Source organism: Falco biarmicus, chromosome 13 (genome assembly GCF_023638135.1).
Source record: "Falco biarmicus isolate bFalBia1 chromosome 13, bFalBia1.pri, whole genome shotgun sequence".
In the NCBI taxonomy this organism is placed as follows: Eukaryota; Metazoa; Chordata; class Aves; order Falconiformes; family Falconidae; genus Falco; species Falco biarmicus.
In genome coordinates, this window is record NC_079300.1 from 27,508,563 (window position 1) to 27,532,590 (window position 24,028).

A 24,028-nucleotide genomic window follows, 5' to 3' on the forward strand; every position below is an offset into this window, starting at 1 on the left:
GTCCGTGCAGAGCTGAGGGGCAGGGGCAGGAACACAAAGCTGTTGTGCAGAGCCCACCCCCCTGGGGCGCAGCGCCAGCACCCGCGTGGCCCGGGGCCGCTGTGCCCGGTGTGCTCGCCGCCTTCCCACCAGCGTTCGCGACTACGGAGCCGTGCCCCAGGCTGATGCTTCCAGCCTGCAGCCACGTGTGAACCTGGCCAGAGGCGAGGCCAGGGGCTACGGCCCGCTGAACTCTGCCAGGCATCAGCCTGGGCTCGCAGCTCTGTCCCCGCTGCCCTGCCCCCCGACTGGGGCAGCTCTTTTTGCAGGCGGGTGAGAACTGGGCCCTGAGGCTGCCCACCAGCCCCAGTACTAACCGGGGCCCAAACCCAGCTGGGGCTGGGCCTGGTGTGCTCCACCTGGTTATTACATGCCTCTGCCCAGCACTGGGTGGGTTTCAGGTGCCACCATCCGAAGCTGTAAGCGACCCTTCCTTTGCTGGAAGCACCAGAATGTTTCACCCTAGTACGGAGGATACAGAGAGAGTTAGGACAAGCAGAACCTCCGTTGTTTAGTATTTTATTAAAGAAGAAATATACACACCTCTCCCTGGCAGAGTGGAGCAACGAGCCCAGGGCACGTCTCTTACAGCACGTCTACGCCAGTGTTTGTGCAAAGAAAAGAAATCACGTTTCTGTGAGGAGCGTGTTTCTGAACTGGGGCGCGTGATGGAGCACAGTGAGAACCCACCGCTGCGCTGGCTGCTGAGACGCCGTCCCGCGCCAGCCCTGTCCCGCACCAGGCTGCTCCACTGACGGTTACAGGTACCACAGAAGGAAGAGGCAGCTTATTGTGCTTAAGACATCTGAACAAATCCTGGGTAGGAGACAACTCACAGCTTGTGAATATTGCTAATTACTTACAGTTAAGAAAGAATGTATCCTGACGACAGTGACAGGAACCTGCGAGACCGCAGGAGCTTACGGTAAGTCTGGGTCATAACTACCCCGCTGCACTTCACGACGCTCACAGCCGGTGCCCCCGAACGGGAGCAGGAGGTGGCTCCCGCTGGCTGGCGAGCATGGTGAGCTCGTGCCCAGTCAGGGGCTCCTGGTGCCCTTTCCTGGGCTTGGCACCGCAGCGAGGGCTAGGGAGGAGCACCCTGTCCTTGGGAAGAAGCCCCCTGGGGGGGTGCAGCTGCCGCCCACCCCGTCCTCCCAGGAAGGGAGCTCAGACAGGCCAGGCACGCGAGCGAGCTTTCCAACTCTTCGCTCAGATTACAATTGAAAGATTAAATATGAATAAATGCTGTAGGTTTATACACAATGCTTCCTTCTACCTATGGAATGTGTCTGAATGGGCAAAAGACACTAAAACGTTGTTAGAAACCTTAGTTAACTGAGAAAGACAACCCCGCACTTAATAAATAAATAAATCCTACTGTTTTACTACGGCCTTCGTTTAAAAGCCCTCAGAAAAACAGTATTTTCAGGTGCCTTGTGAGAATATATCTGTTCATGCAATGGCCCAAGTTCCTCATTTAACAAGCATTGCACTTTTTTATGTAAATCATCAAAGCTATAAAACCTATTATTTTTGTCTGAAAGTGTTAGTCTAAAAAGGACAGTATTACTTTATACCCATTTATGGTAAACTCCTAGCCCACGCGCATGTGCACACACACACACACTGTTGCCTAAACATTTTCTAAAGATACTGATTACAAAGTGTATAAAATTAGTAATACATTGTCAGGATTCAGTGAGAGATGAGCCATCCTATAACACGGACTATAATCTAGTATCGATCACTAAACTGTACACATTTATACAGCCTTATATTCACCAGTGACTTCTGAACGTAAACAGCAAACACACAAACTCAGTAATGCTGTTAAAACCACAGTTATTACTGACTCCAGCTGCTTCAAGCTGACTGAAATCTGAGGCCGATGTGTTTGTCAGGCAGGGCTGAAGCCAAAGGGCCAGCACGCCAGCTCGCCGGCAGCGGCTGCTGGAGGAGAGCCCTGTTCAGGACCCGCTCCCCAGCCGGGCGCCAAGGAGCCGGAGCCAAAGCTTCCTTGGCCCACAAGACTGACCTGGGGCTGTTCTTGAACAAGCACGGCACCACCGAGCCCGTAGGCCACCTCCCGGCACCTCCACGCTGTTCCCAAGCTCTGCCGACACAGTGGTGTGGCTGATAAACTTTTTGTTACTCTTCGGGCAAACGCAGGCCCTGAGGCCGTTTGGTCCTGAGCGCACGTGTCCGGCACCGAGCAGCACAGGAGGAAGCAGCAGGCAAAGCTGAGGGCGGATTTTGTGTGTTTGGAGGTAGTCACTTCCTTCGCCTGTCATTCTACACCCCGGTCTGGCATGGTATTGGTTAGATGCCACGCTTCATCTCTGCCTGCTCCCCCTCCTGCCAAGCTGCAAAAGCCAGATCCCCTTCCCGAGATCCACGTAGAGCAAAGGGACCAGCTGGATCCAGGCAACTGATCCCCCATCCGGAGCAACAGCTGCCTTCTCAGGAGATTCCAGAGCCTGATCTAACTCAGCAGATGCTCGGTGCATAGCCTGGAGAAAAGTTGGAGGCACTTTGTGCATTCTCTAGCCTGCCATACCAACCCGCTGGAAGAGCGGTGCGACAGCCTCCGAGAAGGGTCGCACCAGCACTGGAGAAGAGGATGGACAACGCGCAGGGCCAGACAGAGACGGAAAGAGCCTCTTGTTGCCGCACCTCGCGTGGCTGTTTGAGAAAGAGTAAGGGCAACTTGGTTTTGCTGCTCGCAGGCATGCTGCACCAGCTCCCCCGCTGTGCTTTGGAGGCCCACTGCAAACATCCTGACAGGTGGAAACACCTCGAGTGGAACGTCCTCGTAGGAGAAGTAGGATCTGATGTAACCCAGACCAAGGAAAGGGCCTATTTCAGCTATAAAAGTCTGAAGATTTATCACTACCTTATGTGCAGACGTGGGAGATCTGATCAGGCTGAGAACGTGTTAAAATTGCTCAGGCTGCTGCTAGTCACCAGTATGCAAGTCCTGTGACCACACTCCCATGAGGAATCCGAAATATCAAGTGCACTGGAAAAAAAGGGATTGTCAGAAAAAACCGAAAATATAAATACTACAAAAGCAACATTACTGAGTGGGAAGTGGCCCGCTCTCACACCAACACGTCGGGTCACACAGTGGTTTCTATAGTCTCAATCACTTCCATTTCGCACTGCGAGGGTGACAAGAGCGGGCACTCGTCCGGCTCCCAGCTGCTATCCGGGCTGTAATCTTCTTCTGAACTGAGCTCGGCCACCCCCTCTGTGTCCTCGTCACACGACTCCATGTAGTGAACCCCCACCGCATTGATCCCGGAGTCCTCGGAGCTGGAAGGGGACGAGCAGTGATCTGGTTTTGGCGTATTGCTCTCTTTTGTGATTAAGGCATTGCGAACGGGGACTTCCTCGGGCTTTACCTTGTGGGGCACAGGGGGAGGCTGCCTCTGCACGTAGCACATCTTCCCGTTGATGCATTTCACGCGGTAATTGTCAATGAAGAGGTCTGCGATCGTGCAGAACTGCGGGGAGTCAGGGGGCAGGGGGGGCTGGAAGACGGGCGCGAACTTCAAAAAGTGTTCGGTGAGCGAGACGGAGATCTGGATGGTGTTTGTAGCCTCCCGAGGGCGAATGGGTATTTCGGTGCTGGGGAGCTGCTCTACGGGTGTCATGGGCTGATAGACGTATTTACCTGTGGGGAAAACAGAAGGGCGGTGTTTAAGTATGATCCTTCAGTTAGAAACACACTGACGACACGACGCTTGCCCTCGGCCATTGACAATAACCAACGGTTCCTTGCAGCCAGCAGCTGCCTCAAGGTGTTCAGTCCTCCCCTCCTATGCATCCTCTGATCAATCAACTTCAGACAAGCATAACCCTCCTCCTCCCGGTCCTGCTCCTCTCCCTGCCCCTGCCTCAAAGACATCTGTAGGACATCACTAACTCTGGAAAACTAACTCCAGGGGCACCGCTCCAGAGCTAAGTGGGACAGACTGCCTGCACCCCTTCCTAGGGGAAAGAAAACTGAAAAGATGCTCAGGGAGTTGTTTGGAGGTTTTTTTCCACTGAACACAGAGAAGTTCTAGCTTACTCCTTCGCTACAATGTTCAAAATCTTATTATATTATTACTGTTCCAAATTACAATTAATGTCCCTGCATGTGTTTCCATGTTCTTTTTTTCTGGGGACTAAATCGTGTTTTTCTGTATTATAAACCAGAGGTTCATACATGACTGCAATTAGAATTTGAAGGCAGAAAATAAGGGAATTCTGAAGCCATATAAATGCTTTTGGCATCTTGATTATCTGGTTAAGTAGTAAGAAAATAGGATTATGTTGGTTATATAGAGCTGAACCAAGTGTGAGCTGAAAATCTTTGCTGAAAGAGCAAAGAAATAAATAAAAGAGCAGAAAATCAGTACTTTGTCAGGAAAAACTGAGAAACCTGAGGCTATGCCTGAGACTGTAAAATGCTGCATTTTATTTGCACGAAGCCTCTGAAAAATTCATGTCTCCCTAGGGGCTCATACGCTATGAAAGCACGAATTTCCAGCAGACTTGCAAGCAGTGGGGCTCAGAAGAGTTTTGATGCACGAGTTGCAAATACTGCTTTGCAAAGGCTGAAAAAAAGTATCAAAGCACCGAAGGACCATTTTGATGCTTGAAGCTCTCCAGGTGAGGAGCAGGAAGCTGCCGAAGTCCTGCTGCAGGAACGATTCCGGCTGCGCTGTGGTGAGAGCTGCCCCATGGTTTTGTGTTAGCAGCTCGGAGGTAGGTGCAGCCCGTCCCTTCGGAAAACCGGAGCAGTGACTGCGTGTCTGCTCAGGGAGCTGAGCAGGGCCCAGGACAGCAGCAGCAGAAGGGCTGTCGTCTCCTGAAGGATGGACTCACTCGCTCCCGCCGCCATGCCTCTCTGCAGTACAAAATCCCCTCCTCAGCCTGGGAATCCATCCGTGGGAAGGGCCCTGACCCTGCACGTTCCCCGTCGGGATGGCAGCCGGTGCCCCAGCCGCCCGCTGGAAGCGCTGGCAACGGGCCAGGCTGAGACCCCGGCTGGTGGCCGCAGCAGCCCGGGTGCTCGACGGCTCTGCCAGCGCCGAGGAGCCGGGGCCCACGCACCGGCTGTGCTTCGCCAGCCCAGCTCCGGCGCCAGCAGGGGAAGGCTCCAGCGCTGGGGAAGGGTCTTCCCACCCCGGCTGCTCTGTGGCGTTGGGAGGGGAACGCGCGTGGAAGTCGGCTGCGCTTCTCCGCTGGATCTGCAGATGCCCACAGCGGAAGGGCAGGGAGAAGAGAGGAAGCACGGCAAAGAGCACGGAGCCCGAAGGAGAGCCCCGGGGAGCCCCGGGGCGTGGGAGAGGCACGCTGCCAGGCCAGCGAACGCAGCAAGCAGGCTCGGAGGAAGGAGCACCAGGCGCGCCCAAGAGAAGAGCCCACCGAGTCGTGCCATGGGAAAGAACAGCGAGCCAAGCCAGACTGAGAGCAGCAAGACGGTGGCAGCAGGAAAGAACATGTTGTGAATAAATCTGACCAGCTCCCCTCAAATGCCTCATCAAGCACTTTTTTCCTGTGATCTGCGGAATGATGATTGTTAACAAAGCCACTGAAAAAGCTCAGTGAAAATAAAACAAGCTTTTTTCCCCTCCTGTTTAATTACGGCCGGATGGCAGAAAATACAAAGCCATCCTCTGCCCTTGCCATCTTCCCAACATCCCACCGCCTCGCTTCTGAACTTGCTGTGACTCAGAGGAATTAAGCACTAGCATCAAACAACGCAACGCTTCAGCCGCAGGCAGAGCGGAGCCCTTCCCGCGCCGGTGCCCTTGGGAGCGGCAGCGCAGGGATTTCGGTCCCAGCAGTCACCGAGGGATGGGGTCCCTCGGGCGTGTTTCAGACCTTGCTGACACAGCTCCTCCGGGCAGGTGGGCTCACCTCAGCTCCGCTGCAACAGCGGCTGCCCATGGCTTTGGGCCACGGTCTGGCCTCCAGAAATCCTACTTTGAAATTAGTGAACGTTAAATATGCTACTGTCTTGCAAAGCCACACAGATGGCTGATTAGAGTGCTGCTGGTTGGAACAGCATCTGATAAAATTCAGCTCACGGAAACAGAAACGCAGCCTACCCTCGCCTGAAACCACGGTGCTGTACGTATCCATGTGTTTGGAGGGATTCTGTGTGGGCTCCTATTCCGTTCCATTGTCAGTGAAAGAAAAATTTCTCAACTCAGTTTTGTGCCACCTCTCTTGAAGTGTCCAAGGCAGGCCCTGGTGAAGATTTTAACAGGATCAAGGTTAAAAAAAATACCAACAAAACCAAAAAAACAACCACCCCCACCCCCAGGTCTCTGCACAACGGGACTATATTTTTCCACTTAAAATAGTCACCAGGTGCTGGCAGAAGGCTGGGGGTGTTGGGAGGAGCAAGCAGGGGATTTAAGCCAAGGTAGCTTACAGCATGGACATCAAATAACAAATCTTTGATTCATCGGTTTGACGACTTAAAAAAAAAAAAAGAAAAAAAGAAAAAAACAAGTTGGGGCAGGGGGAGATGAGGTGTTACCCCGGAGCTCAGCTGGTTGTTTTACCATTGCAGCAGCATGTGGTAATTCTCTGCGTGTTTGAAAACTGCCCTGCTGGCGTTAATTTCAGGGTAGAAGCAAATGGTGGCGATTCTGCTCACAGAGGATTTCAGCTCCCCGTTTGTGTGACCTTCCAGAGGCTGACACCGTCTCCTCACGTTCCAAGGACAAACTCTGCCAGGGTAAAACAGGAATTGCCCAATGGAAAAAAGATTTTTCTACATGAACAGATTTCTGCATTTCTTTAGACTTCCGGTACAATTTTGTTTAGTTTCAGCTAGTTTTAGGGCCAAGTTTGTTTATTTTAGACAGATTAAACTTTCTGGTTTAACACATGACCCGGTCCCTCCTTGAGGGGTGCTGGTGCTCACAGCCTGGGGCACGGACTCAGCTGTGGTTATGGCCTCACAACTCCTTACCCCACATAACACACGCAAACACTCAGCTGTGATGCATCCAAGAAAAATAGATGCAGAAATGAAAAATATGATCATCCCCTCCCCCTGCAGCCTGCAGGATTGGCAGGGGTGTCTTTTTAACAGAAAATTATCCCAAAAGCACAAGTCCCCAAGTTCTCTTAAAATACATCTTGGTCTGCTTGAACTCCCACTAAAATAAACAGCAATATTTTTGCTGACTTTAAACAGCTGGCAAAAGTCTATGACGGAATAGTATTTTGAGCACCTATTCCAACACATTCCTTTTAAATATGCTAGCGTGTAATTTATTGCCTATTTATTCCAACCAAGTCAGTTGAAGAACTCTGTAATCGAGCTGCACTGATGAATGCTCCTGTAAATGACAGTTTTGCACAAATACAGATGCCAGACGAGACGCTGCACCACAAGTCGTTTCCTGGGTCACTTGCCACCGCTGCCTCCGCGGATGGCAGCAATTCCGTAAAGGAAAAATACCGCACGTGCCAAACACGTGTCCGAAAATCAAGCACCGAATTCTGAGAAAAGCAGTTTGCTGCATTTGCAGAAGTTTGGGACGCTCTGGAGCACTGTAATAGCAGCTATGGAGAAGTGTCACAGTTCTAGCTCCACAGTTCCACCACCACCGTGGCAAAACGGCTCGGAGGAAGCAGCAGCCCGTGCCTCTCCTGGGTGCTTAACAGGGAACGTGTGAAACCAGGCTCTGCCAAAACCATTTTCATGATAAGTCTCAATTACCCATGACAGCCATATGTTAAGAGACGATACGATGAAACGCGAGACAATGAGACTTCAGAAGCAAGGGTGCAGGCTGCGCTTAACTGTCACCGCCGGGAGCCTGTGCCGGTACCTACACTTTCTGCTGCTACATGCTCGCAAAGCGTGATTCTCCAGGAACACTGCATCTCTTTGTCGGGCCTCAGCGACAGTGACAGCCGTTTGTGCACAACTAAAAAGGACTGATTGTTTCTCCATTTCTTCATTATTCAACTGACCCTTGCCAAAGCCCCAAAAAACTAATCCTCCAGAGAATTAGCATGCAGTAAAGCCAATACCCAACTGCAAAAGAACTATTCATATGTGTCTGAGGAGGTAAGTACTGGGCAATGCTCATCTTCCTGCTTCTCTGTTCACAGAAATAGGATTTTTATTGCCAAATCAGATGGATGCTGTTCACCAGAGCCCTGGCACCCTGCCGCAGTGACACCTGCCAGCAGGTTAAGGCAGAACCCAGCAGAGCAGTGAGTTGTCATGACCTGCAGATCTTGAGCAAACTCAGGCAACTTGGAAACTTTTTCACCCCCAAAAGCAAATGCACACTGGGGTGGGTGGGTGGGTGTGTGCAGAGAGGGATCAGTGTAGCCTGTCTGTGGCACTGATTGCCAGAACTACGTGGGTGATCGATTGCAAGCTGTACTGTAGTGTCTCCTGCTTACAAAAAAACCAAGTAAGAGCCTTTAGAAGCCAGCCACGAGGTCACTTCTTTCTGATTCTTTGCTAATTGAGCAGTCTGCATGCATCCTCACCAAACAGACACAGCAGCAATTTCCGTGGCTAATACAAAATAACTTAACCATGAAATAAGCAGAGGTACAGCTTAAAGATTTTATTCTCTATTTCCCTTCGTCTCAGCATTCTAGTTTACCTCTGACACTCATTAATGTGCTTGGCATATTAAAAAAAAAAAAAAAAAAAGAATAAATCCATCTTTCAGTAGTGAGATTTCTCATAACGAATTCTCAAGTTTTACCCTCTCAAAATGCTGCCTTGAAGGATTATTTTTATTTCCTAATAAATAACAACGTGAATTGCACTGCACTTCAGAAAGTGGTAAAGATAGCTGTGGACCTTCCGTTGTGGATCCTAAGACTCCAAGTCAGCGATATGTACCATGCAGATTTGTTTGCACGCAAGACATTTAGACGTCTTTTAACTGAAACATAAAAGCTTTTTTCATAAGTATTCTTGCCCCTGCAGCTGCTTGGGCAAATATTTCTACACCCTCCAATCTTGCCAGCTCATCTACTCTCCCAAGATCGGTGAGGTTAACGCAGAGCTGCTCGCTGCACGCTATTTACCGTCACCTGGCTCCGTTTAACCAGCACCGCTGAGGAGCTGCCTCCGTGTGCCCCAGCCGGCTGAGCACTGCGGTGAGAGCACCCAGCCCAGGCGCCGCTGGAGAACCAGCGCTCATCCCACTGGAGATTTCAGTGCCCTCGGCTGCGGCAGATGCTTCAGAGGGGCTGGAGCAGGGACCCCAACCGCAGGGCAAAGCATGTGGGCTGATGTTTAGGCAGCTGCTTGTTCCTACCGCAGAAAGGTGCACGAAGGGCGTGTGCAGCTGGTTCCCATGGTTTAACGGCAGAGAGCTGCTGGTTAAACGCGGGTGACTTGTTTCTGCCCGAAGCTACACCTTTGTAACGGCACCGGCGACCTTCTGTTGCAAAGTCAGGTAGGTTTCTCACTCCAGCTGTGCAACGCCCTCCTATTGCCGCACACAACCCTGCCACAAAAATAAGGTTATGGGAGAAGAAAATGGGTCCCGCTATGAAGAACATAAACAAATTCTAATTAAATACCACACAGCTTTGAAGGAATGAAGGCAAAGCAAGTATTCATAATGCATGTGTAACAGGAGACAGTATTAGCTTGGAGGGACTCTGCAGTATTCCACAGGGAGTTCACTGCACGGCTGCTATTCTACATCTCTCTCTGCATGGGGAAACCAATGGATCAGCTTCTCAAGCTCTGGCTTTCTTCATAGCAAAAGATGGAGAACTACCAAGCGTTCTTCCAGCAGGGTTTGTTTCATTTCTCATCAGTGTGGCAGGAGAGACAAGTCTGCCTCTTTAGGAAGAGCTGACTGGATGCACACCCTTCTGACGTCTAAATGAAGCTGTCTCGCAGGTGATGACAGCTACAAGCTGGAGTAGTGTGCTGCTGCCTGGATTGGCACAGTTGCCCAAGGACGGCACGTAAGCTGCCAAACACCCAGCTGGTTTTCCAAGATCTCAGGATCCCCGGGGTGGTGGGTGGCACAGGTGGCAGACAGTTCTGCCACAACAGACCAGCCTGGGCTGGCCCCAGCCCCTGCGCGGGAAGGGACTGGGTATCATCTCACCACTGACAAAACAAAGTCGGGGCAGACGGTGGGTTTTCCTCCTTTGCAGAGTAAAGCAAGGCAAGGCTTGCTGCTGCAGTCTGGAGATGTGTATTGACAGGCACTCAGCACCCTACGCCTGCTTGAGGTACCCACCACACTTTTTTTCAGAAGTGTTCAGCAGAGTAGAAGGGTCATCTGGAAGTGTGACGCTGGTCTGCACACCTACACGGGGACGCTGCCTTCCAGCCCCACCGGCTGCAACAGCAAACAAAATGACTGCGTCCGCTCTTCCTCCTTCTTTCTCTCTCCAATTATATGCACAGCTTGGAACAACAAACCTTTGCAAACAAAGATTGCCCTAACCATAAATATTCACCAAGGACTATAATAGCTTCAAATTACACTTTGCTTAGAGCACAGTAATAGCTTTTCCAGAGGGGCAAGAACAAATGGAAGGAGAAGTCCGGAGTACATTTACAGATGGCACATGTAAAAAAAAAAAAATTAAAAAAAAAATTACTGCTAACCCGCTTTCTATTGCTTTGTATCACACTGAATAGCCACCATGTCATATCTAGCAAAACATCATGGGCTGCACTGGGGATGTGAGATGTGGAATAAGGCACCAGAGAAAAAGAAAAATGTTTCAGGACACTGAGCCACTGTCAGATTTACAGTACAACCCCAAGTAAAGCTGAACTGCACCACTGGTGGTTATGACGATGCATAACTGAAACGCTCATCAATATTGAAGGACCCTCATAGATAAAGATATGCAACACCTTAACGCAAGAGATATTTTTGCCCTGCACTTCTTCCAAGCAACTTTGAAAAAGCATCAAGATTGTTCAAACACATTTCTAGTGCAGGGAACGTGAAGAGCATCCTGCACATTTCCAGTACTTCTGGCATAGCTAGGAAGGCACAGCAAAGGATCGTAAAAAAGACTCCAAGGACACAAGACAACTCTGCAAAGGCACACCAGTTACCCCACCACCACAAAAGAAGTAATGCAAGAGGGCCTTAGCAGTTACACCAGCAAACATCAGCAAGCTCTGACCTAACAGAAGCCTGCCATTTCAACCAGCACCTTCTCACAGAAGCAGCTGCATCACAGCACTAACAAATCCATCCCCTTCCTGATCTCACCTAAGCACAGAAAAGAACTGATCTAGCAACGTTTCTACAGTGGCTCCCCCAGCAGTGATTTTGTACAGTTGCTAGTTCTCATGTGAAGAAGTGTTCCCTCTTGGTGCTGTATAGAGACAGCTGTGACAGCCTTTGACTTGATGAGCCACAAGCTTTTCAAAGGAAACCAAGAAAGGGGGGGCGGGATCAGAAAGTTTTTCTTCAGCAGATTTGTATGTTAATGCCCATTTGTCTTCATTTGTTTTAAATACAAAAAGGATCACATGGTACACGCTGTGAGCTGCCCAAGCCTTTCAGGGTTTTATGTCTGTCCTAAGAGCAGGTAACTCTTAAATGCAAATAGACCCTGGAGCTTCCTTCCATCATCTCTGCTCTTTCCTCTCACTGCTTACACGGTTTTACCAGGCGTAAAGGAAAAGCAACCCCGAAGGCTTGAGAAATATTTCATGCGGCCAATAAGCCCTCTTAAAAGGGCCATATTTGCTTACTAACCATTGTAAGGGAACAGAATACCAATACCCCAAAAAGCAACCAACACGTGTGTTGTGCAAGGAGCTTGCTCCTTTCAGTGCCCTGTGGGAAGTGCCACACTTAACACGGGTACTGCTAAGGGCAGCCCCAGCACAGCCCCACGCTGCACTTCCAGAACGTGCACACGTGGCAGTGCAGGCATGAAAAGCATGCAGGCACTCTGGGTCACCTCCACAAGGCAGCTTGCCACTAGTAACAGCAGCTAGGTGCTGGCCATCACAACCCGAGCTCTGAACCAAGGGTATTTGCCTTCCAACAACCCTTTACAGAACCACCCCCAAGGGAGAGAACAGTCGCTCTTTGCACGGTTCCCTGAAAAACTGTATCCCCCAAGTTATGCTAGATATTTTTGAAATTCAGTAGAGAAAATAGCAAAAAATGGCTTAGTGCTAAATATTTATTCTACAAAACCATCCCTGTGCACCATCTGCTCAAGCTTCAGCATCCCAGCATTTTCACGCAGACAGGCAGTGTGCTGATATGGTAACAAAGAAGGATAAGCACAGATCAGTGTCAGAAGCTACCTACAACCCCATGGCGCTTCCTGGCACAGAGAAATCACAGGCACCACAGACAAGTTACAGCCGCCTCCCAGGTGCACAGTACCTGCTGCAGGAGGGCACCCGCGGGCCCCTGTATGCAATGGGAATGTTCTCCTGTGAATTCTCAAACAAACAGAACAGCTCATGAGTTCTTGAAGGGGAAGTCCTCTCCAAAGGACTGTACCACTCAAGAAGACCCGTGCTCTGCACTGACAGGAGGCAGCTGAGGCAGAAGGCTGCTTTGTATAGATTGGAATAGATGCATCTTTATGGCTCCAGCCTGGTTTCCTGGTGGGCCGACAGGAGACCCTGGCGTAGGTGATGTGCCGTACCTGTGCTGCTCCCGTCCTGGTGTCAGAGTACAGGGTCTCCTGCTGACAAGTCATCTGCGCGGTGGCCTTACCAGGGTGCGAGCCTTCGGGCTTGACAAACACCACATTGAACTCCACTGCTGGGAACGGCGTCCTTATTATCAATACGGGCCATTCTTTTAACCCTCCTCCTAGTGCTTCTCCTGCTGCTGATCTACACACACCTTTGTTCAGACTTCATTCAAACCAATCTTCACATTTCTAATACAAGCCTCTACAGAACCCGCTTCTGGAGAATGTAAAGAACGGCTCTCCCTGCTTATGCCCAAAATATGTCTAGAGCCGAAGTGTGCAGGTGTGGTACCAGCCCTTCCCTTGGAGGGCTGTGGGAGCCAGCAATGCTCTGCATGAAAAAATAAAAGACCAAGTACCACCCCTGGCGGCGCGGAGGCAGGCCACCGTGTCGCAGTGGGCAAACGGCTCGGAGCAGCTGGACAGCGCAGGTGGGAGCAAACTCAGCACTTGCTGCTGCAGCAGGGTGAGCAAACGCAGGCAGAGAGGTAAAAGCATCACCCTTGGTTTCACACCAGGAAAGCCAAGACCCCACAGTATCAGCTGGGGAGCGCCAAGGTCTAGAGGCAGAGGGTAGGGGAAACAAAGACAAAGGTGAGTCCCTCTTTTGCCTGCCCTGCCTACAGACAGGTGGACTGCAGGAGCTGATCCGTCCACCCTGGCACACCTGACGGTCTGAGCCTTTCACCAGGGACAAGCAGCACCTGTGAGTGAGTGAAAACACCTGGAATGTGGCTCCAGATCAGCAAAGCACTGAAATCCAAACACCACAGGCAGCTACACGCACAAAACGTGGAGCAGCCAAGCACCCTGCCTGGAACAGCTGCAGGTCTCTCCAGCACCGGCAGCATGCGTCAAGCAGTGAAAGGGACAACGCTCTTGCTGGGCACAGCAGGGAAAACGTTCTAGGGATGGGTACAGGGAGAGAAGCAGAACAAGCAGTTTTGAGAGCACACATGGGCTCTCAAACTCCACAGCCACCAGCAAGAACAAGAATACAAATGGATGCCTCTTGTTGAAATTGTTTTGCAACATAGGTTATGTATAAATTCCAACTGTTAGGTTGCCAAAATTAAATTACGGGTATATTACAAACAAGGCTCAGTTGCCAAGCAATGAGATTTTACTTTCCCAGTAGGTTTTTGACTTTCACCTATGTGAATATACTCAACTATTGGCAAAAACGTCTCTAAATTGCGCTAACTGCACTTGAATTCTGTTATCAGCCACTACATAAAAATTGATTAGTGGAAGAATCAAAGTCATTATGAAAACATACTCTGTATCTTGTGGATAGATAAATTCATGAAGGTGCTGGAATAAAAACCACAATACAATAGAACAGGGTCACTTTATGTGTGGAGAGGGGGGAGAAGTGATACATATATATAAGGATATATATATGCACTACCTGGAATCCAATCTACTGTCAACGAGCTTTTTACATTAGTATAAGCCTGTGCCATCCATCAACAGCTAAGCCCACACTGTCACAGCTATCATTCTGGAACATCTTACAATGCTTGCGAGTAAAGCATTTTGGTTTTTGTCCTTTATAGAAACAAAAATTTCTGGTACAGCCTTATCAATGTGCAGAACTGAGTTACCAAGGCTCGAAGTGAGTCATGAAGTGTAAGGCAGAGCTGGTTAGATTGAGAGCCATTACATAAACCCCCCCCAAGGTGTCCATTCTCTACAAGCCCAGCTCTGCTGGTTGCATCAACATGAACAGCAACAAAACATATTCTTGATGAGCGCACAGGCGCTGCCAGGCAATGTGAGGTCCTGTGCCAAGTACCCGCCAGCCCTCTTCAGAGCTTCCAGCAACCTGAGCGCACGGACAGCTCTGGAGAGCTGCGGGATGGAAACCCCAAAGATTATAACCTCAGGGCTCAGTTTGTCTCATAGGGCAACGCAAGACAGATAGGACCACGGGATGCAGTTTAAGACACACGAAACATCCACTGACAGCCACAAGAGCAAGGCGAACGTGCCAGAAGGCACTGCAGCCATACACTCTTGCATTTAGGTGCTCAGAGTAAGCACGCTCACAGACTCAAGCTGGCAAACAGATTTCCTCACCTGCAGAGCCCAGGAAGGAAGCTACACGCTTACCTCAGGCACTGTACTCCAGTACAAATTTTATCTTCAAGCTGCTACTGTGCAGTGAGAACAGTGCCTGAAGCCTTCTACCCAAATGAAGACCTGTGAGCAGGAGCAGAGGCTCAGCCTTCACCACGAAGCTGTTCAGACCTTCCTGAACTCACAAACAAATGCACCAGCTGACTGGACGTGGCATTCATGAACTTTTCCTTCGGAAGTACTTGCTTCCAGTAGGAAACATCCACAGCCTCATCATTTCACACCTGTTCTGAGCAGGCTTCATGAAAACAGCAGGTTAACCCTTCAAGCAGCTTCAAGAGAGAGATGTCCTTTATCTGCAACTCTTGGAGGCTCTTACTAGCAGATCATTTTGGGCAAGCAGACATAATTCTCTGTGAATTACGCTCCTCAGATGGACAGACAGAGGTATGCAGCACAGCCTCATAGTCATGCATGACAAACAAGGTTTTCTGGCTGGCAGAAAGTGTTTTGGTACACAAAGCCCCTTTTTCTCAGGACTTTCGGAGCAAGAAGCGCAGTGATTTCTCTGTAACTAGAAGAGTTAGTCTGCAAGATATACTTACAGCAAGTAACTTGAATTCAAAGATATTCCTGTGGTCTATTCCTGTTAAGCGGTATCAGGGGGTTTGTTAATAATAATAATAGCAATAATAACAGAGCATGCATGTCTCTAAACATAACTGCATTGTAGTAAGGATCGCAAAACGAATGCCAGCAGGTTCCTTCAAATGTGCTGATGTTCCCACAGGGTATGATGAATCTACACGTGGGTTCCCTTTCTGAGACACAGCATCAATACCACATTCATACTGTGATTTGCAGATTATAACAAAGCTGTACACAATCCAGGTCCAGAATGGTGCACCCATAAAAACCAGCAGATAAGTGTTTTCCCTTGGAGTAACACTTCAGAATATATTAAGCTGACATTCTTTCCTTCATTGTGTACGTCTTTGTGAAATGAAGTTGGAATATCAGAGCCCTTCAAAATACAGGTGAAGGGAAGATCTTGCACAGCCACAGGCAGCAAAGCCTCATTAAAAGTTTTTTTCCACTGCAAGCTGAGAAATCCCCCTTTCTGCGGCTCTTGCCTGGTGCTCAGCATAATGCCTTGTTTGTGCACAAATGTTTTGTCCAGACATCGGACTTGAACCGGATGGACGCTCAAATCCTTTTCACAGCAAAAGCAGATGGAAAACGCCTGCTTCTCCTAGGATTTGCAATCATCCTCCCCCCAAGACAAGCCATGTTTTCAGAGAACACCCAGCCCCAGAGTTCATAGCCCCACTGCTCCGTTCACAAAGAAAAATGTATGAGCTACTCTAAATAATTCAGACTCAGAATTTAGAACATAAGCTCGTTACAAATCCCTTTTCACGTTTATCCAGCAACTCAATCATCAGAACACAGTTTTGCCCTGTGGAACAGCACCGCTGGGAATTTAAGTTGCCGTCACCAGGGCCAGGCTGGCTACTTCCAGTAAGGTCCAGTACACATGACCTGCCGCAGGCAGAGACACACGGAAACCACTGGTATGCTACTGCCCTGTTGCTCTCTCCTGGACATGGCAAAGCGTTTCGTAGCCACCAAAAAACAGTGCAGAGAAAACCCACCAGAAAAAATGGAAGGTTTTTGGAGATCTACAATGTACGCAACGCTGCAGGGCACCCCGGGGCGTGTTTTAGGATCCCCTCCAGGGCTGCAGCTGCTTCTCTAACGTGGAGGGATCAATAGAAGCTGGCTGGCAGGAAGACACGACTCCTTTTTAGATCCCCAAGCTCTGTCACGACGCACTTGAATACCTTCAATAACCATTTTGGCTCACTTACCAGCGGTCTGTTACAGGAAAGAAAGGCTGCCTTGCCGAGTCCCCGCTTACGGCTCCCACAGGCTGACTGGGCACTGAATAATTACACGGGCTTCAAAGATTGTCAGAGCCCCTGCTGATAGCTTCTGTCGCTCGAGAGGTGGGAGAGACACCACAGCAACGCTGCTTGTGTGCACTGAGCAACTCGTATTATGCTGCACACATCACTGCGTAGCGGGGGAAAACACCAGCACCTGGCACATGGGGCCAGGGTGTGCACCCTGCCAGAGGACAGGCAGGGGATGCGGTATGACACAGTGCCACAGCCTGCTCTCTGGAAGAGGTATAATCAAGGCTGGCCTTGACCGAGAGCTCTCACCAGTTTTGCGGGACAGAAAACACATTTTTTATTTTAAAATGTTAAAAATAAAACCACTGGTATTTTGAGTAGAGAAGAACGTAAGAAACAAATATCTGCTCAGAGCACACACAGGTGCAGTGACTGTACTGATCTGCTTCATTCCCTGGCAGCAGCTGTGGGAGACGGATCATCGCCTCCCACCGCCCCAGCACACAGCAGAGTCCGGCCGCAGACGCCAGGCTGTGACGGGCTGCCCACCACCGGGGGACCTGCAGGCACCCATAAACCAGCCACGACGAGGAAGCGATGGAGCCTGCTCTGAGGGCAAAGAGAAACCCTTGTCTCCTCATTCAGCAGGCAGATGAAGAAGAAATGTAAATATTCTGCATCCCCAGCATATGTGCTGGCACAGCCAAAATCAGAGAAGTCCTTGTCCCCCAAACCACCCAGAAAACACACGCCCTTTGTGGCATGCCACCATCATGTAAACCCATTTTCTCCTCCTGGCCGAGAAATGACAGTTTCTTGGGTTTCTTGCCAAGCCTGCCTGACCTCACGCAGAAGCTGCCAGGTCTGGATCTAAACTCCGGGCATAACAGTCCCATAATTACGTGATGCACACCAGGGAGCAGGAACCTATTTCAAGGCACACCTGCAAATGTTACACACCGCTTAGCAAAACGCAAGGGTGGGGGAGCACTTGTGGTTTTTAAAACCTATACTGCCACCACAATCTTTTTACGTGTCTGAGCCTAGCAACTGTTTTCCCTTTCTGACCACCCAACAGAGACCTCACAGCTTCCACCCATGCTCGGTTTGTTTTCTTGTAAGCAATCCAAACAGCTGAATCTCACTAAAGTGGTGGAACTGAAATTTGTTTGCTGCATTTGTTTTTCAATATAAGATATGCAAGAGGCTTTATGTAACTAAAAGCCTGCTTTTTTGATGCTGAAATGGGGAAAAAAAAAAGAAAACCACAGAAGGGCTAGTGCAAGGTAGCACAACTACCATCTATTGATACAACTGCTGTGAAAAGAGTATTGCAGAACCATTATTCATTACGTATTTTTGTTAATTGCAGCATAACATACTGAGAGTTTTGCAAGGTGTTTAACATAATGCAAGATATTCAGATTAAAAGAATGAACACAGTTGTAAGAGAATACCCTGGTTTTGCATTGTCCAGGGATGAAGCCAATCTTGTAATTCTATCAAGTGTGATGCTTTCTCTGGTGAGCTAATTCTTAGGAAGTAAAATTAGCAAAACACAGCCAAACTGCCGCTGTCAGGACAGATGTAACCTCACAGATCTGATCCCCTCTGACAGAAGCAGGTACCGCCACACAGCCAGCAGCCTTGCTGACAGCATCAGTGCAAATCAGAGCCACAGTGGAAATCCAGAGGCGAGAAAAGGAAGACAGACACCTTGCCGCAGCCCTGCCTCTGGCGCATGTTTTCTCTGACTTTGGAAAAAGTAGATCTGAGTAATTTAAGGCTTTCAACCAGCATCTAATAAACAAAACCCCACAAGGCTGTCAGAGGGGAAGAAGGTGAACAGAGGGCTGTCACCCTGGCAAGGGGAATGCACGCAGGGACAGACTGAAAGCGCGCAGTGCAAGCAAGAGAAATGTGTAACAGGACAAGCACGGGGCTGAAGTTCGAACATCTCTTGGGCCAGCACCTTCTTCCCTGCAGGGAAGAGGACTCCGGAGGCTTGAGCCCTCCTCCCGCATCCACATGGAGCCAGGAGTTGGCAGGCACGCAGATGTCTGGCAGCACACAGGGGAAGGGTGCTGTGGTCACCTATTGCAGCAGGACATGAGGTGCTGCCTGCTCTCCTGGACCCCCTGACATCCACAGAGCAAGGTGTCTCCAGTGACGCCCAGCGCACCCTGCCAGCCCTCGCCTCTGCAGCCTCCCCACGCTCACCGGGGCTGCACATTTTGCATGCGCCTGTTCACGGAGGTTTTAGTTGGGTTCAGAGCTCCCCAGGCACGAGGGCACATTAGAGAATCATCTCCCACCTCACAGGGAAATCTGCTCCCCACCAAGCCCGAAAGAGACTGAAAACGAACCAAAATAAACTCGCAGGCTTAGACACAGAGTGATACAGATACCCACAGCACCTGAGGTTCCAGAGCTGTCTGGATACGCTAAACACTAAACTCTATGATCTCGCCTGCCAGCTATTATTGCCATTTTACGGACAGAAAAACATTGGAGGTAGAGAGTGCTTAAAGTACTGCTCACTTCAGAGCATGCTAACAAAAAAGGCTTTGGGGAATTCAGACTAGGTTCTTTCTCAATTATTACTTCTATAGCCAAGTTGCTCTGCCATGCTAAATTGCTTCTGTCACCGAAGTAAGCAGATGTGATCCTGAATACACATGAGGAGACAATCTATTCATCGTCGCGGTGGTGAGTTTTTGTAATTTTTCAGTGTAAGCACACTTTAGCCAAGCTGACATTCTTCAGGACCTTGGACACTGATGGAAAATAATACTTCAAAGGCCATTTTAATTGATGTAGAGTTTCCCATACCCCAATACAGCTCTTAAGGGTTACAGAAAACCACTTTCAAGAACAGTCTGAGGATTCCCAAGTCAGTATTACGGCACTGCGTTTATAAAAGATAACTCCCAACACTGTTTAATTACAGCTCTGACCTCTATAGAATTGTCCGTTATAGGCCTCATTCTTACCCCTTTTAAGTCCAACTCAACCCATTCTGCTGGAGCAGGATACAAAGAGATCCTTAGCTCTGAAATTTGCATCAGGAAATAAGAGGGCAAGAAGGGAGCACACTTCTTCATGCTTTCAGATGATTAAACAGGAAAATTAGGTACATGACTGACTTCCTTTAAAATCACAGTTTCACGGGGCAAAAGTATCTCCAAGTTTCCTTAGCCATAAAGGAGGAATTCAGAAGGAAGTCTGTACTCCTTGCAAAACCTAGAATTCGTTTTAAATCTTATGGTTGCCACAGGGAAGCTATGGGTTGGATGGGATCTCAAGCGGTCCTTCCAAGTGAGAATCAGCTCTAACTCCTAAGCCACACCAGTCTAAGCCTTCCCTAAGGACCTTCAAGGACCACGATTCCTTACCTTCCCAAGTACTCTGTTCCCTTGCTTCATTTCTCTTCCTAGTTAAAATGTTTTCTAATATCCAAACCTAAACGTTCCTTGCCACAACTAAGTGATAACTGGTTATCTTCCAAGTCTGTGTAGAGAACTAGAACACAGCTTTCTTTGCCAGCCTAGCTCTACACTTTGCAAAGCTCATCTCCCCTCCCTCCCTCCCTCAATCTTTTACAGCCCAAGCAACCCCTTTGCTTTTGCACCCCCTTGTAAATTATATTTTCGAAGCTGATCACTGCGATCTCCTACAGAACCTCCACAATTCTCCTATGGCTTTTTAAAGTGCAATGCTCAAAACTAAGCCCATCAGTTTGGTTTCATCATTACCGAGCTGAGGAGACTAATTAAATTGCATGCTTGCAATGCTCCTGTTAATGCATCCCCAAGCGAAGGCTTGGGTTCTGGTTTTGGATTTTCTACCACAAAGGCCTCCTGCTGCTGACGCACACTCAGTTTTGCGATCCATCCTAATCCTCAGATCCTTCTCTGCAATGTCACTTCTCCAGGTGTTCCCAGCTCCGCACTTAACCTCCCCTTCCCCAGACCATCCCCAAATGACTTCAGGTAACATCTCCAGTGTATAAACACCATTTTGAGCTCTGATCCTGTACGCTAGAGTGCTTATCAGCTCATATATCTTGACAATGACCACAAATAACTGAGGCCAGAGAAATTTAGGAAGAGTATATCCAGGTCATAACTTGTGTCACTGAGGAAATGCCCATGAGCCATCCACGTCCCTGCGCAGCAGGTGACTGTGGCACCTTCTCACGCAGACAGTTGTGCCACCACACAGTCCTCACTCCAGGGCACAGGAAAAAACCATTGTTCTAAACTGATTTCAAATGAACCCCAAATCAAGGTGAAATTCCTAGAACGTGTATTTAAGTAGGCGCTCTCATCCAAATAAAAGCTGGCTTTCTAGGCAGGCCCTTTTCTCCATTAAGCAAAATGAGCAGAAAGTGCGTGTGAGGGGGACTCCACGGAGGAGATTGACTTGAAGGAGAGATGGCGACAGGCCGATGAGGTGGACGGGCTGCCAGGAGTCCAGGGACACCTCCAGCAGCACCAAGCGACCCTCACCCGAGGGTCTGACTGTAACCCCGGCCCCCGGGCTCCGAGACGCCACCCAGGCACGCAGCCCCATCACCATCTCCCGACCCCGCACCCACGCGCTGCTGGAAAAGCCTGCTCCTCAAGGCTCTGTGCGATTAATTATTCATCAAACTATGTTTGGACATCCAGGGTTCAATCCCGGCCTCCGCGGTTACACACATCAGCACCCCGAGTACAGACATCGAAGTCGTTACCGGGCGCCTTTTCGACAGAGTTGGCTCGACACCGGCTGCTGCACCGGGCACCACCTGCTCCGTGCATCCTCCAGCGCTGCCTCCTGCGCCTCTGAGGAGCCCCGCCATGCCGCCAGAGCGGCCCCAGCCCTCCCTGACGGGGGTCACCCACGGCCCGCCCCCCGCCCCGGGGTCCCGCCGCAGCGGGCTGGGCCCCGCGCTCCCCGCGAAGCCGCCGCCGGCCGCCCGGGCAGGGAGCGCTGCGGGCCGGGCCGGGGCGCTGAGGCGAGAGGGGGGGGCGCTGAGGTGAGGGGGGCGCTGAGGCGAGAGGGGGGGGCGCTGAGGTGAGGGGGGCGCTGAGGTGAGGGGGGCGCTGAGGCGAGAGGGGGCGCTGAGGCGAGAGGGGGCGCTGAGGCGAGAGGGGGGGGGGCGCTGAGGCGAGTTGGGGGGGGCGCTGAGGCGAGTTGGGGGGGCGCTGAGGCGAGGGGGCACGGCGCGCAGGGACCGTGAGGACCGCCGGGACCGCGCGCTCGCTCACTCACAGTGGCACCATCCCAGGTGGCAGCACCAGTGCAGGCGGAAGCAGCGGCCGTGGCTGTGGGTGGCGCAGAGCGAGAGCCCGTCGCAGGGCTGGAAGTCGGGTCTGCCCGCGCAGCTGCGGGCCAGCGCCTGAGCCTCGTCCAGCTTCTCGCTCTTCGCCGCCGCCGCCCCGCTCATGGCGCCGCCGCTCCGCCCGCAGCCCCCGCGCCGCAGCGGCCAGGAGGAGAAGGAGGAGGTGGCGGCGGAGGAGGAGGAGGCGGAGAAGGCGCCGAGCCGCAGCGGGGACCGCCCGCCCGCCCAGCGCTGCGGGGGGCAGCGCCGCGGGCAGGGCCCGGCCGCCCGCCCCGCCCCGCCCCGCCCCGGTGCGCGGAACACCCGGGAGCCGGGCGGTGGGGCGCGGGTGCGAGGCCGGGCCGGGCGGAGGTGGGGCCGCCCCGCCCCGCCGCCCCGGCCGCCGCCGGTGCCGGGCCGCTGGGAGATGCCGGCCGGCTCTCAGGGGCGTCCCGTCAGCGGCGGGAGCGCCCGGGCGCGGGCAGCCAGCGGGGCCGGCCGAGGCAGCCGGGCTGCCGGCGGAGGCGGGCCGGGAGCCGCGGGCCAGGGCGGGCGGAGCTCCCCTGGCCCCGCCGGGCTCGTTTCCGGGGGCTCGGCACCCTCCCGCCCGGGCGGCAGCCTCCGAGGAGCGCCAGGAGGAGGAGGAGGGCGAGCTCGGTGACACGGTGAGGTACCGGTGACCTGGGGCGCTCCCGGCGCGTCTCGTGGCTGTTTTAGGGCCCAGGTGGTCCCGGCAGGGCCAAAGTCGGTGGAGCAGGAGACCGAGCCGCTCGCACCCGTGGCCCTTGCGCAGCCAGTGCTGGTTTTGTCTCCTGTGCTTCATGCTACTTCCTCTCTGGTCATCCCATCAGGAGAACCATTTCTTTCTAAGCACGCAGTGGTTTTGAAAACACTGATAAACTTTGGCTTCCATTTTGTAAAATAATCAGGAGATACAATTCTGGTTAATAATGGTATGAAATTCTATTGTTATTTTCCAGTGATCGTATCTTTATGTCAAATTTGGATTATGCCAAGTGTGGGTTTTTTCTTGAGCGGTGGCTACATTATCTGGTTTCCGGAGTGTAGTGGTGGGCTTGTTTCCATGTATGTTTGAAAGTAAATTGTGTTTTTATTGTCCCTGCTCAGTAGTAAGAGAGTTGAAGTCAGCTTTCTGTTAGAACAGAAATCTAACTGCTGATTTTCATAGTCACTTCTCTTTGTGCAATACCTAATAGCCCTTTGTCAGAAGTAGTCAAAAAATACTTATTTTTCTGTGTTCTGCAGAATATTCCCAGATCGTCCCTTTGGTGTCTGTCCTAGGATAGATCCCAGAGGTGTCTCCATGCTGGACACCCTCTTGAAGATGTGCTGAGAGAATCATTAGCTTCTTGCCAACAAAACCAGCTCAAGAACAACAAAGGTGCAGGTGCATTGCTGTGATCAGCTATGCACTTTATGGGTAAAACCAAGGGATATGGGTCATAACTGCACAGCAGAGAGCTGCACCGAGACTTCGAACAACCTCTGAGTGTCGCCCCCGACCTGCAGCACAGACCAGCTCACCGCAGCGCTGCTGGCGTCGGTGCTCAGCCAGGCATGAGGCTGCGGCCCACCGAAACAGCACGTACTGGTGAGCAGCTCCTACCCCGCGCTGCCCTGTCCTCGGTCAGGCTGCCAAACCCGTTTGCCACATGCATTTACGCAATATTCCCTACCTGCACACCCACAGCACCCTTCCTCCTGGAGCAAAGGCGCTGGAGGATGGAGTTTAACCGGCCGGATGGTGCAGGACTGGCTGGGGGAAGCCTCTGGCCTGTGTTGTGACGGAGGCTGCACAGAATGCTCCTGCTGGTCCCTTCTGAACTGAACCCTCCCTTTTGCTGGGAGCAGGGACGAGTGCTGTGCCTCGGCAGATGGGCCAGACGCCAGAGCGGGAGGGCTGGAACACTCACCCACAGTACACCCGGCTCCTTTCAACGCCACACACGCA

The 24,028-nt window shown here is 51.2% G+C and overlaps 1 protein-coding gene across 2 annotated transcripts; it reads right to left on the minus strand.

Moving 5' to 3' along the window:
• Window positions 1-542: 542 nt before the first annotated feature.
• Window positions 543-22,316, minus strand: C13H3orf70 (chromosome 13 C3orf70 homolog). Of its 2 annotated transcripts, XM_056359194.1 has the most exons (3): window positions 6,609-11,531; window positions 6,147-6,288; window positions 543-3,718 (listed from the first exon to the last, which is right to left on the minus strand). In XM_056359194.1, exons 2-3 carry the CDS (start codon window positions 6,178-6,180, stop codon window positions 3,162-3,164), a joined length of 591 nt encoding a protein of 196 aa, XP_056215169.1. In that variant the 5' UTR covers window positions 6,181-6,288; window positions 6,609-11,531; the 3' UTR covers window positions 543-3,161. The 2 variants fall into 2 exon arrangements, with proteins under 2 accessions (XP_056215169.1, XP_056215168.1); XM_056359193.1 differs by lacking the exons at window positions 6,147-6,288; window positions 6,609-11,531 and adding an exon at window positions 22,008-22,316.
• Window positions 22,317-24,028: the final 1,712 nt, after the last annotated feature.

Excerpts from the sequence above, each read along its gene's own strand:
- C13H3orf70 (XM_056359193.1), bottom strand. The coding sequence starts at position 22,182 with ATGAGCGGGGCGGCGGCGGCGAAGAGCGAGAAGCTGGACGAGGCTCAG. Across the intron at positions 3,719-22,007 it reads CCACCTGGGATGGTGCCACT|GTAAATACGTCTATCAGCCC; the intron begins GTGAGTGAGCGA and ends TTTTCCCCACAG.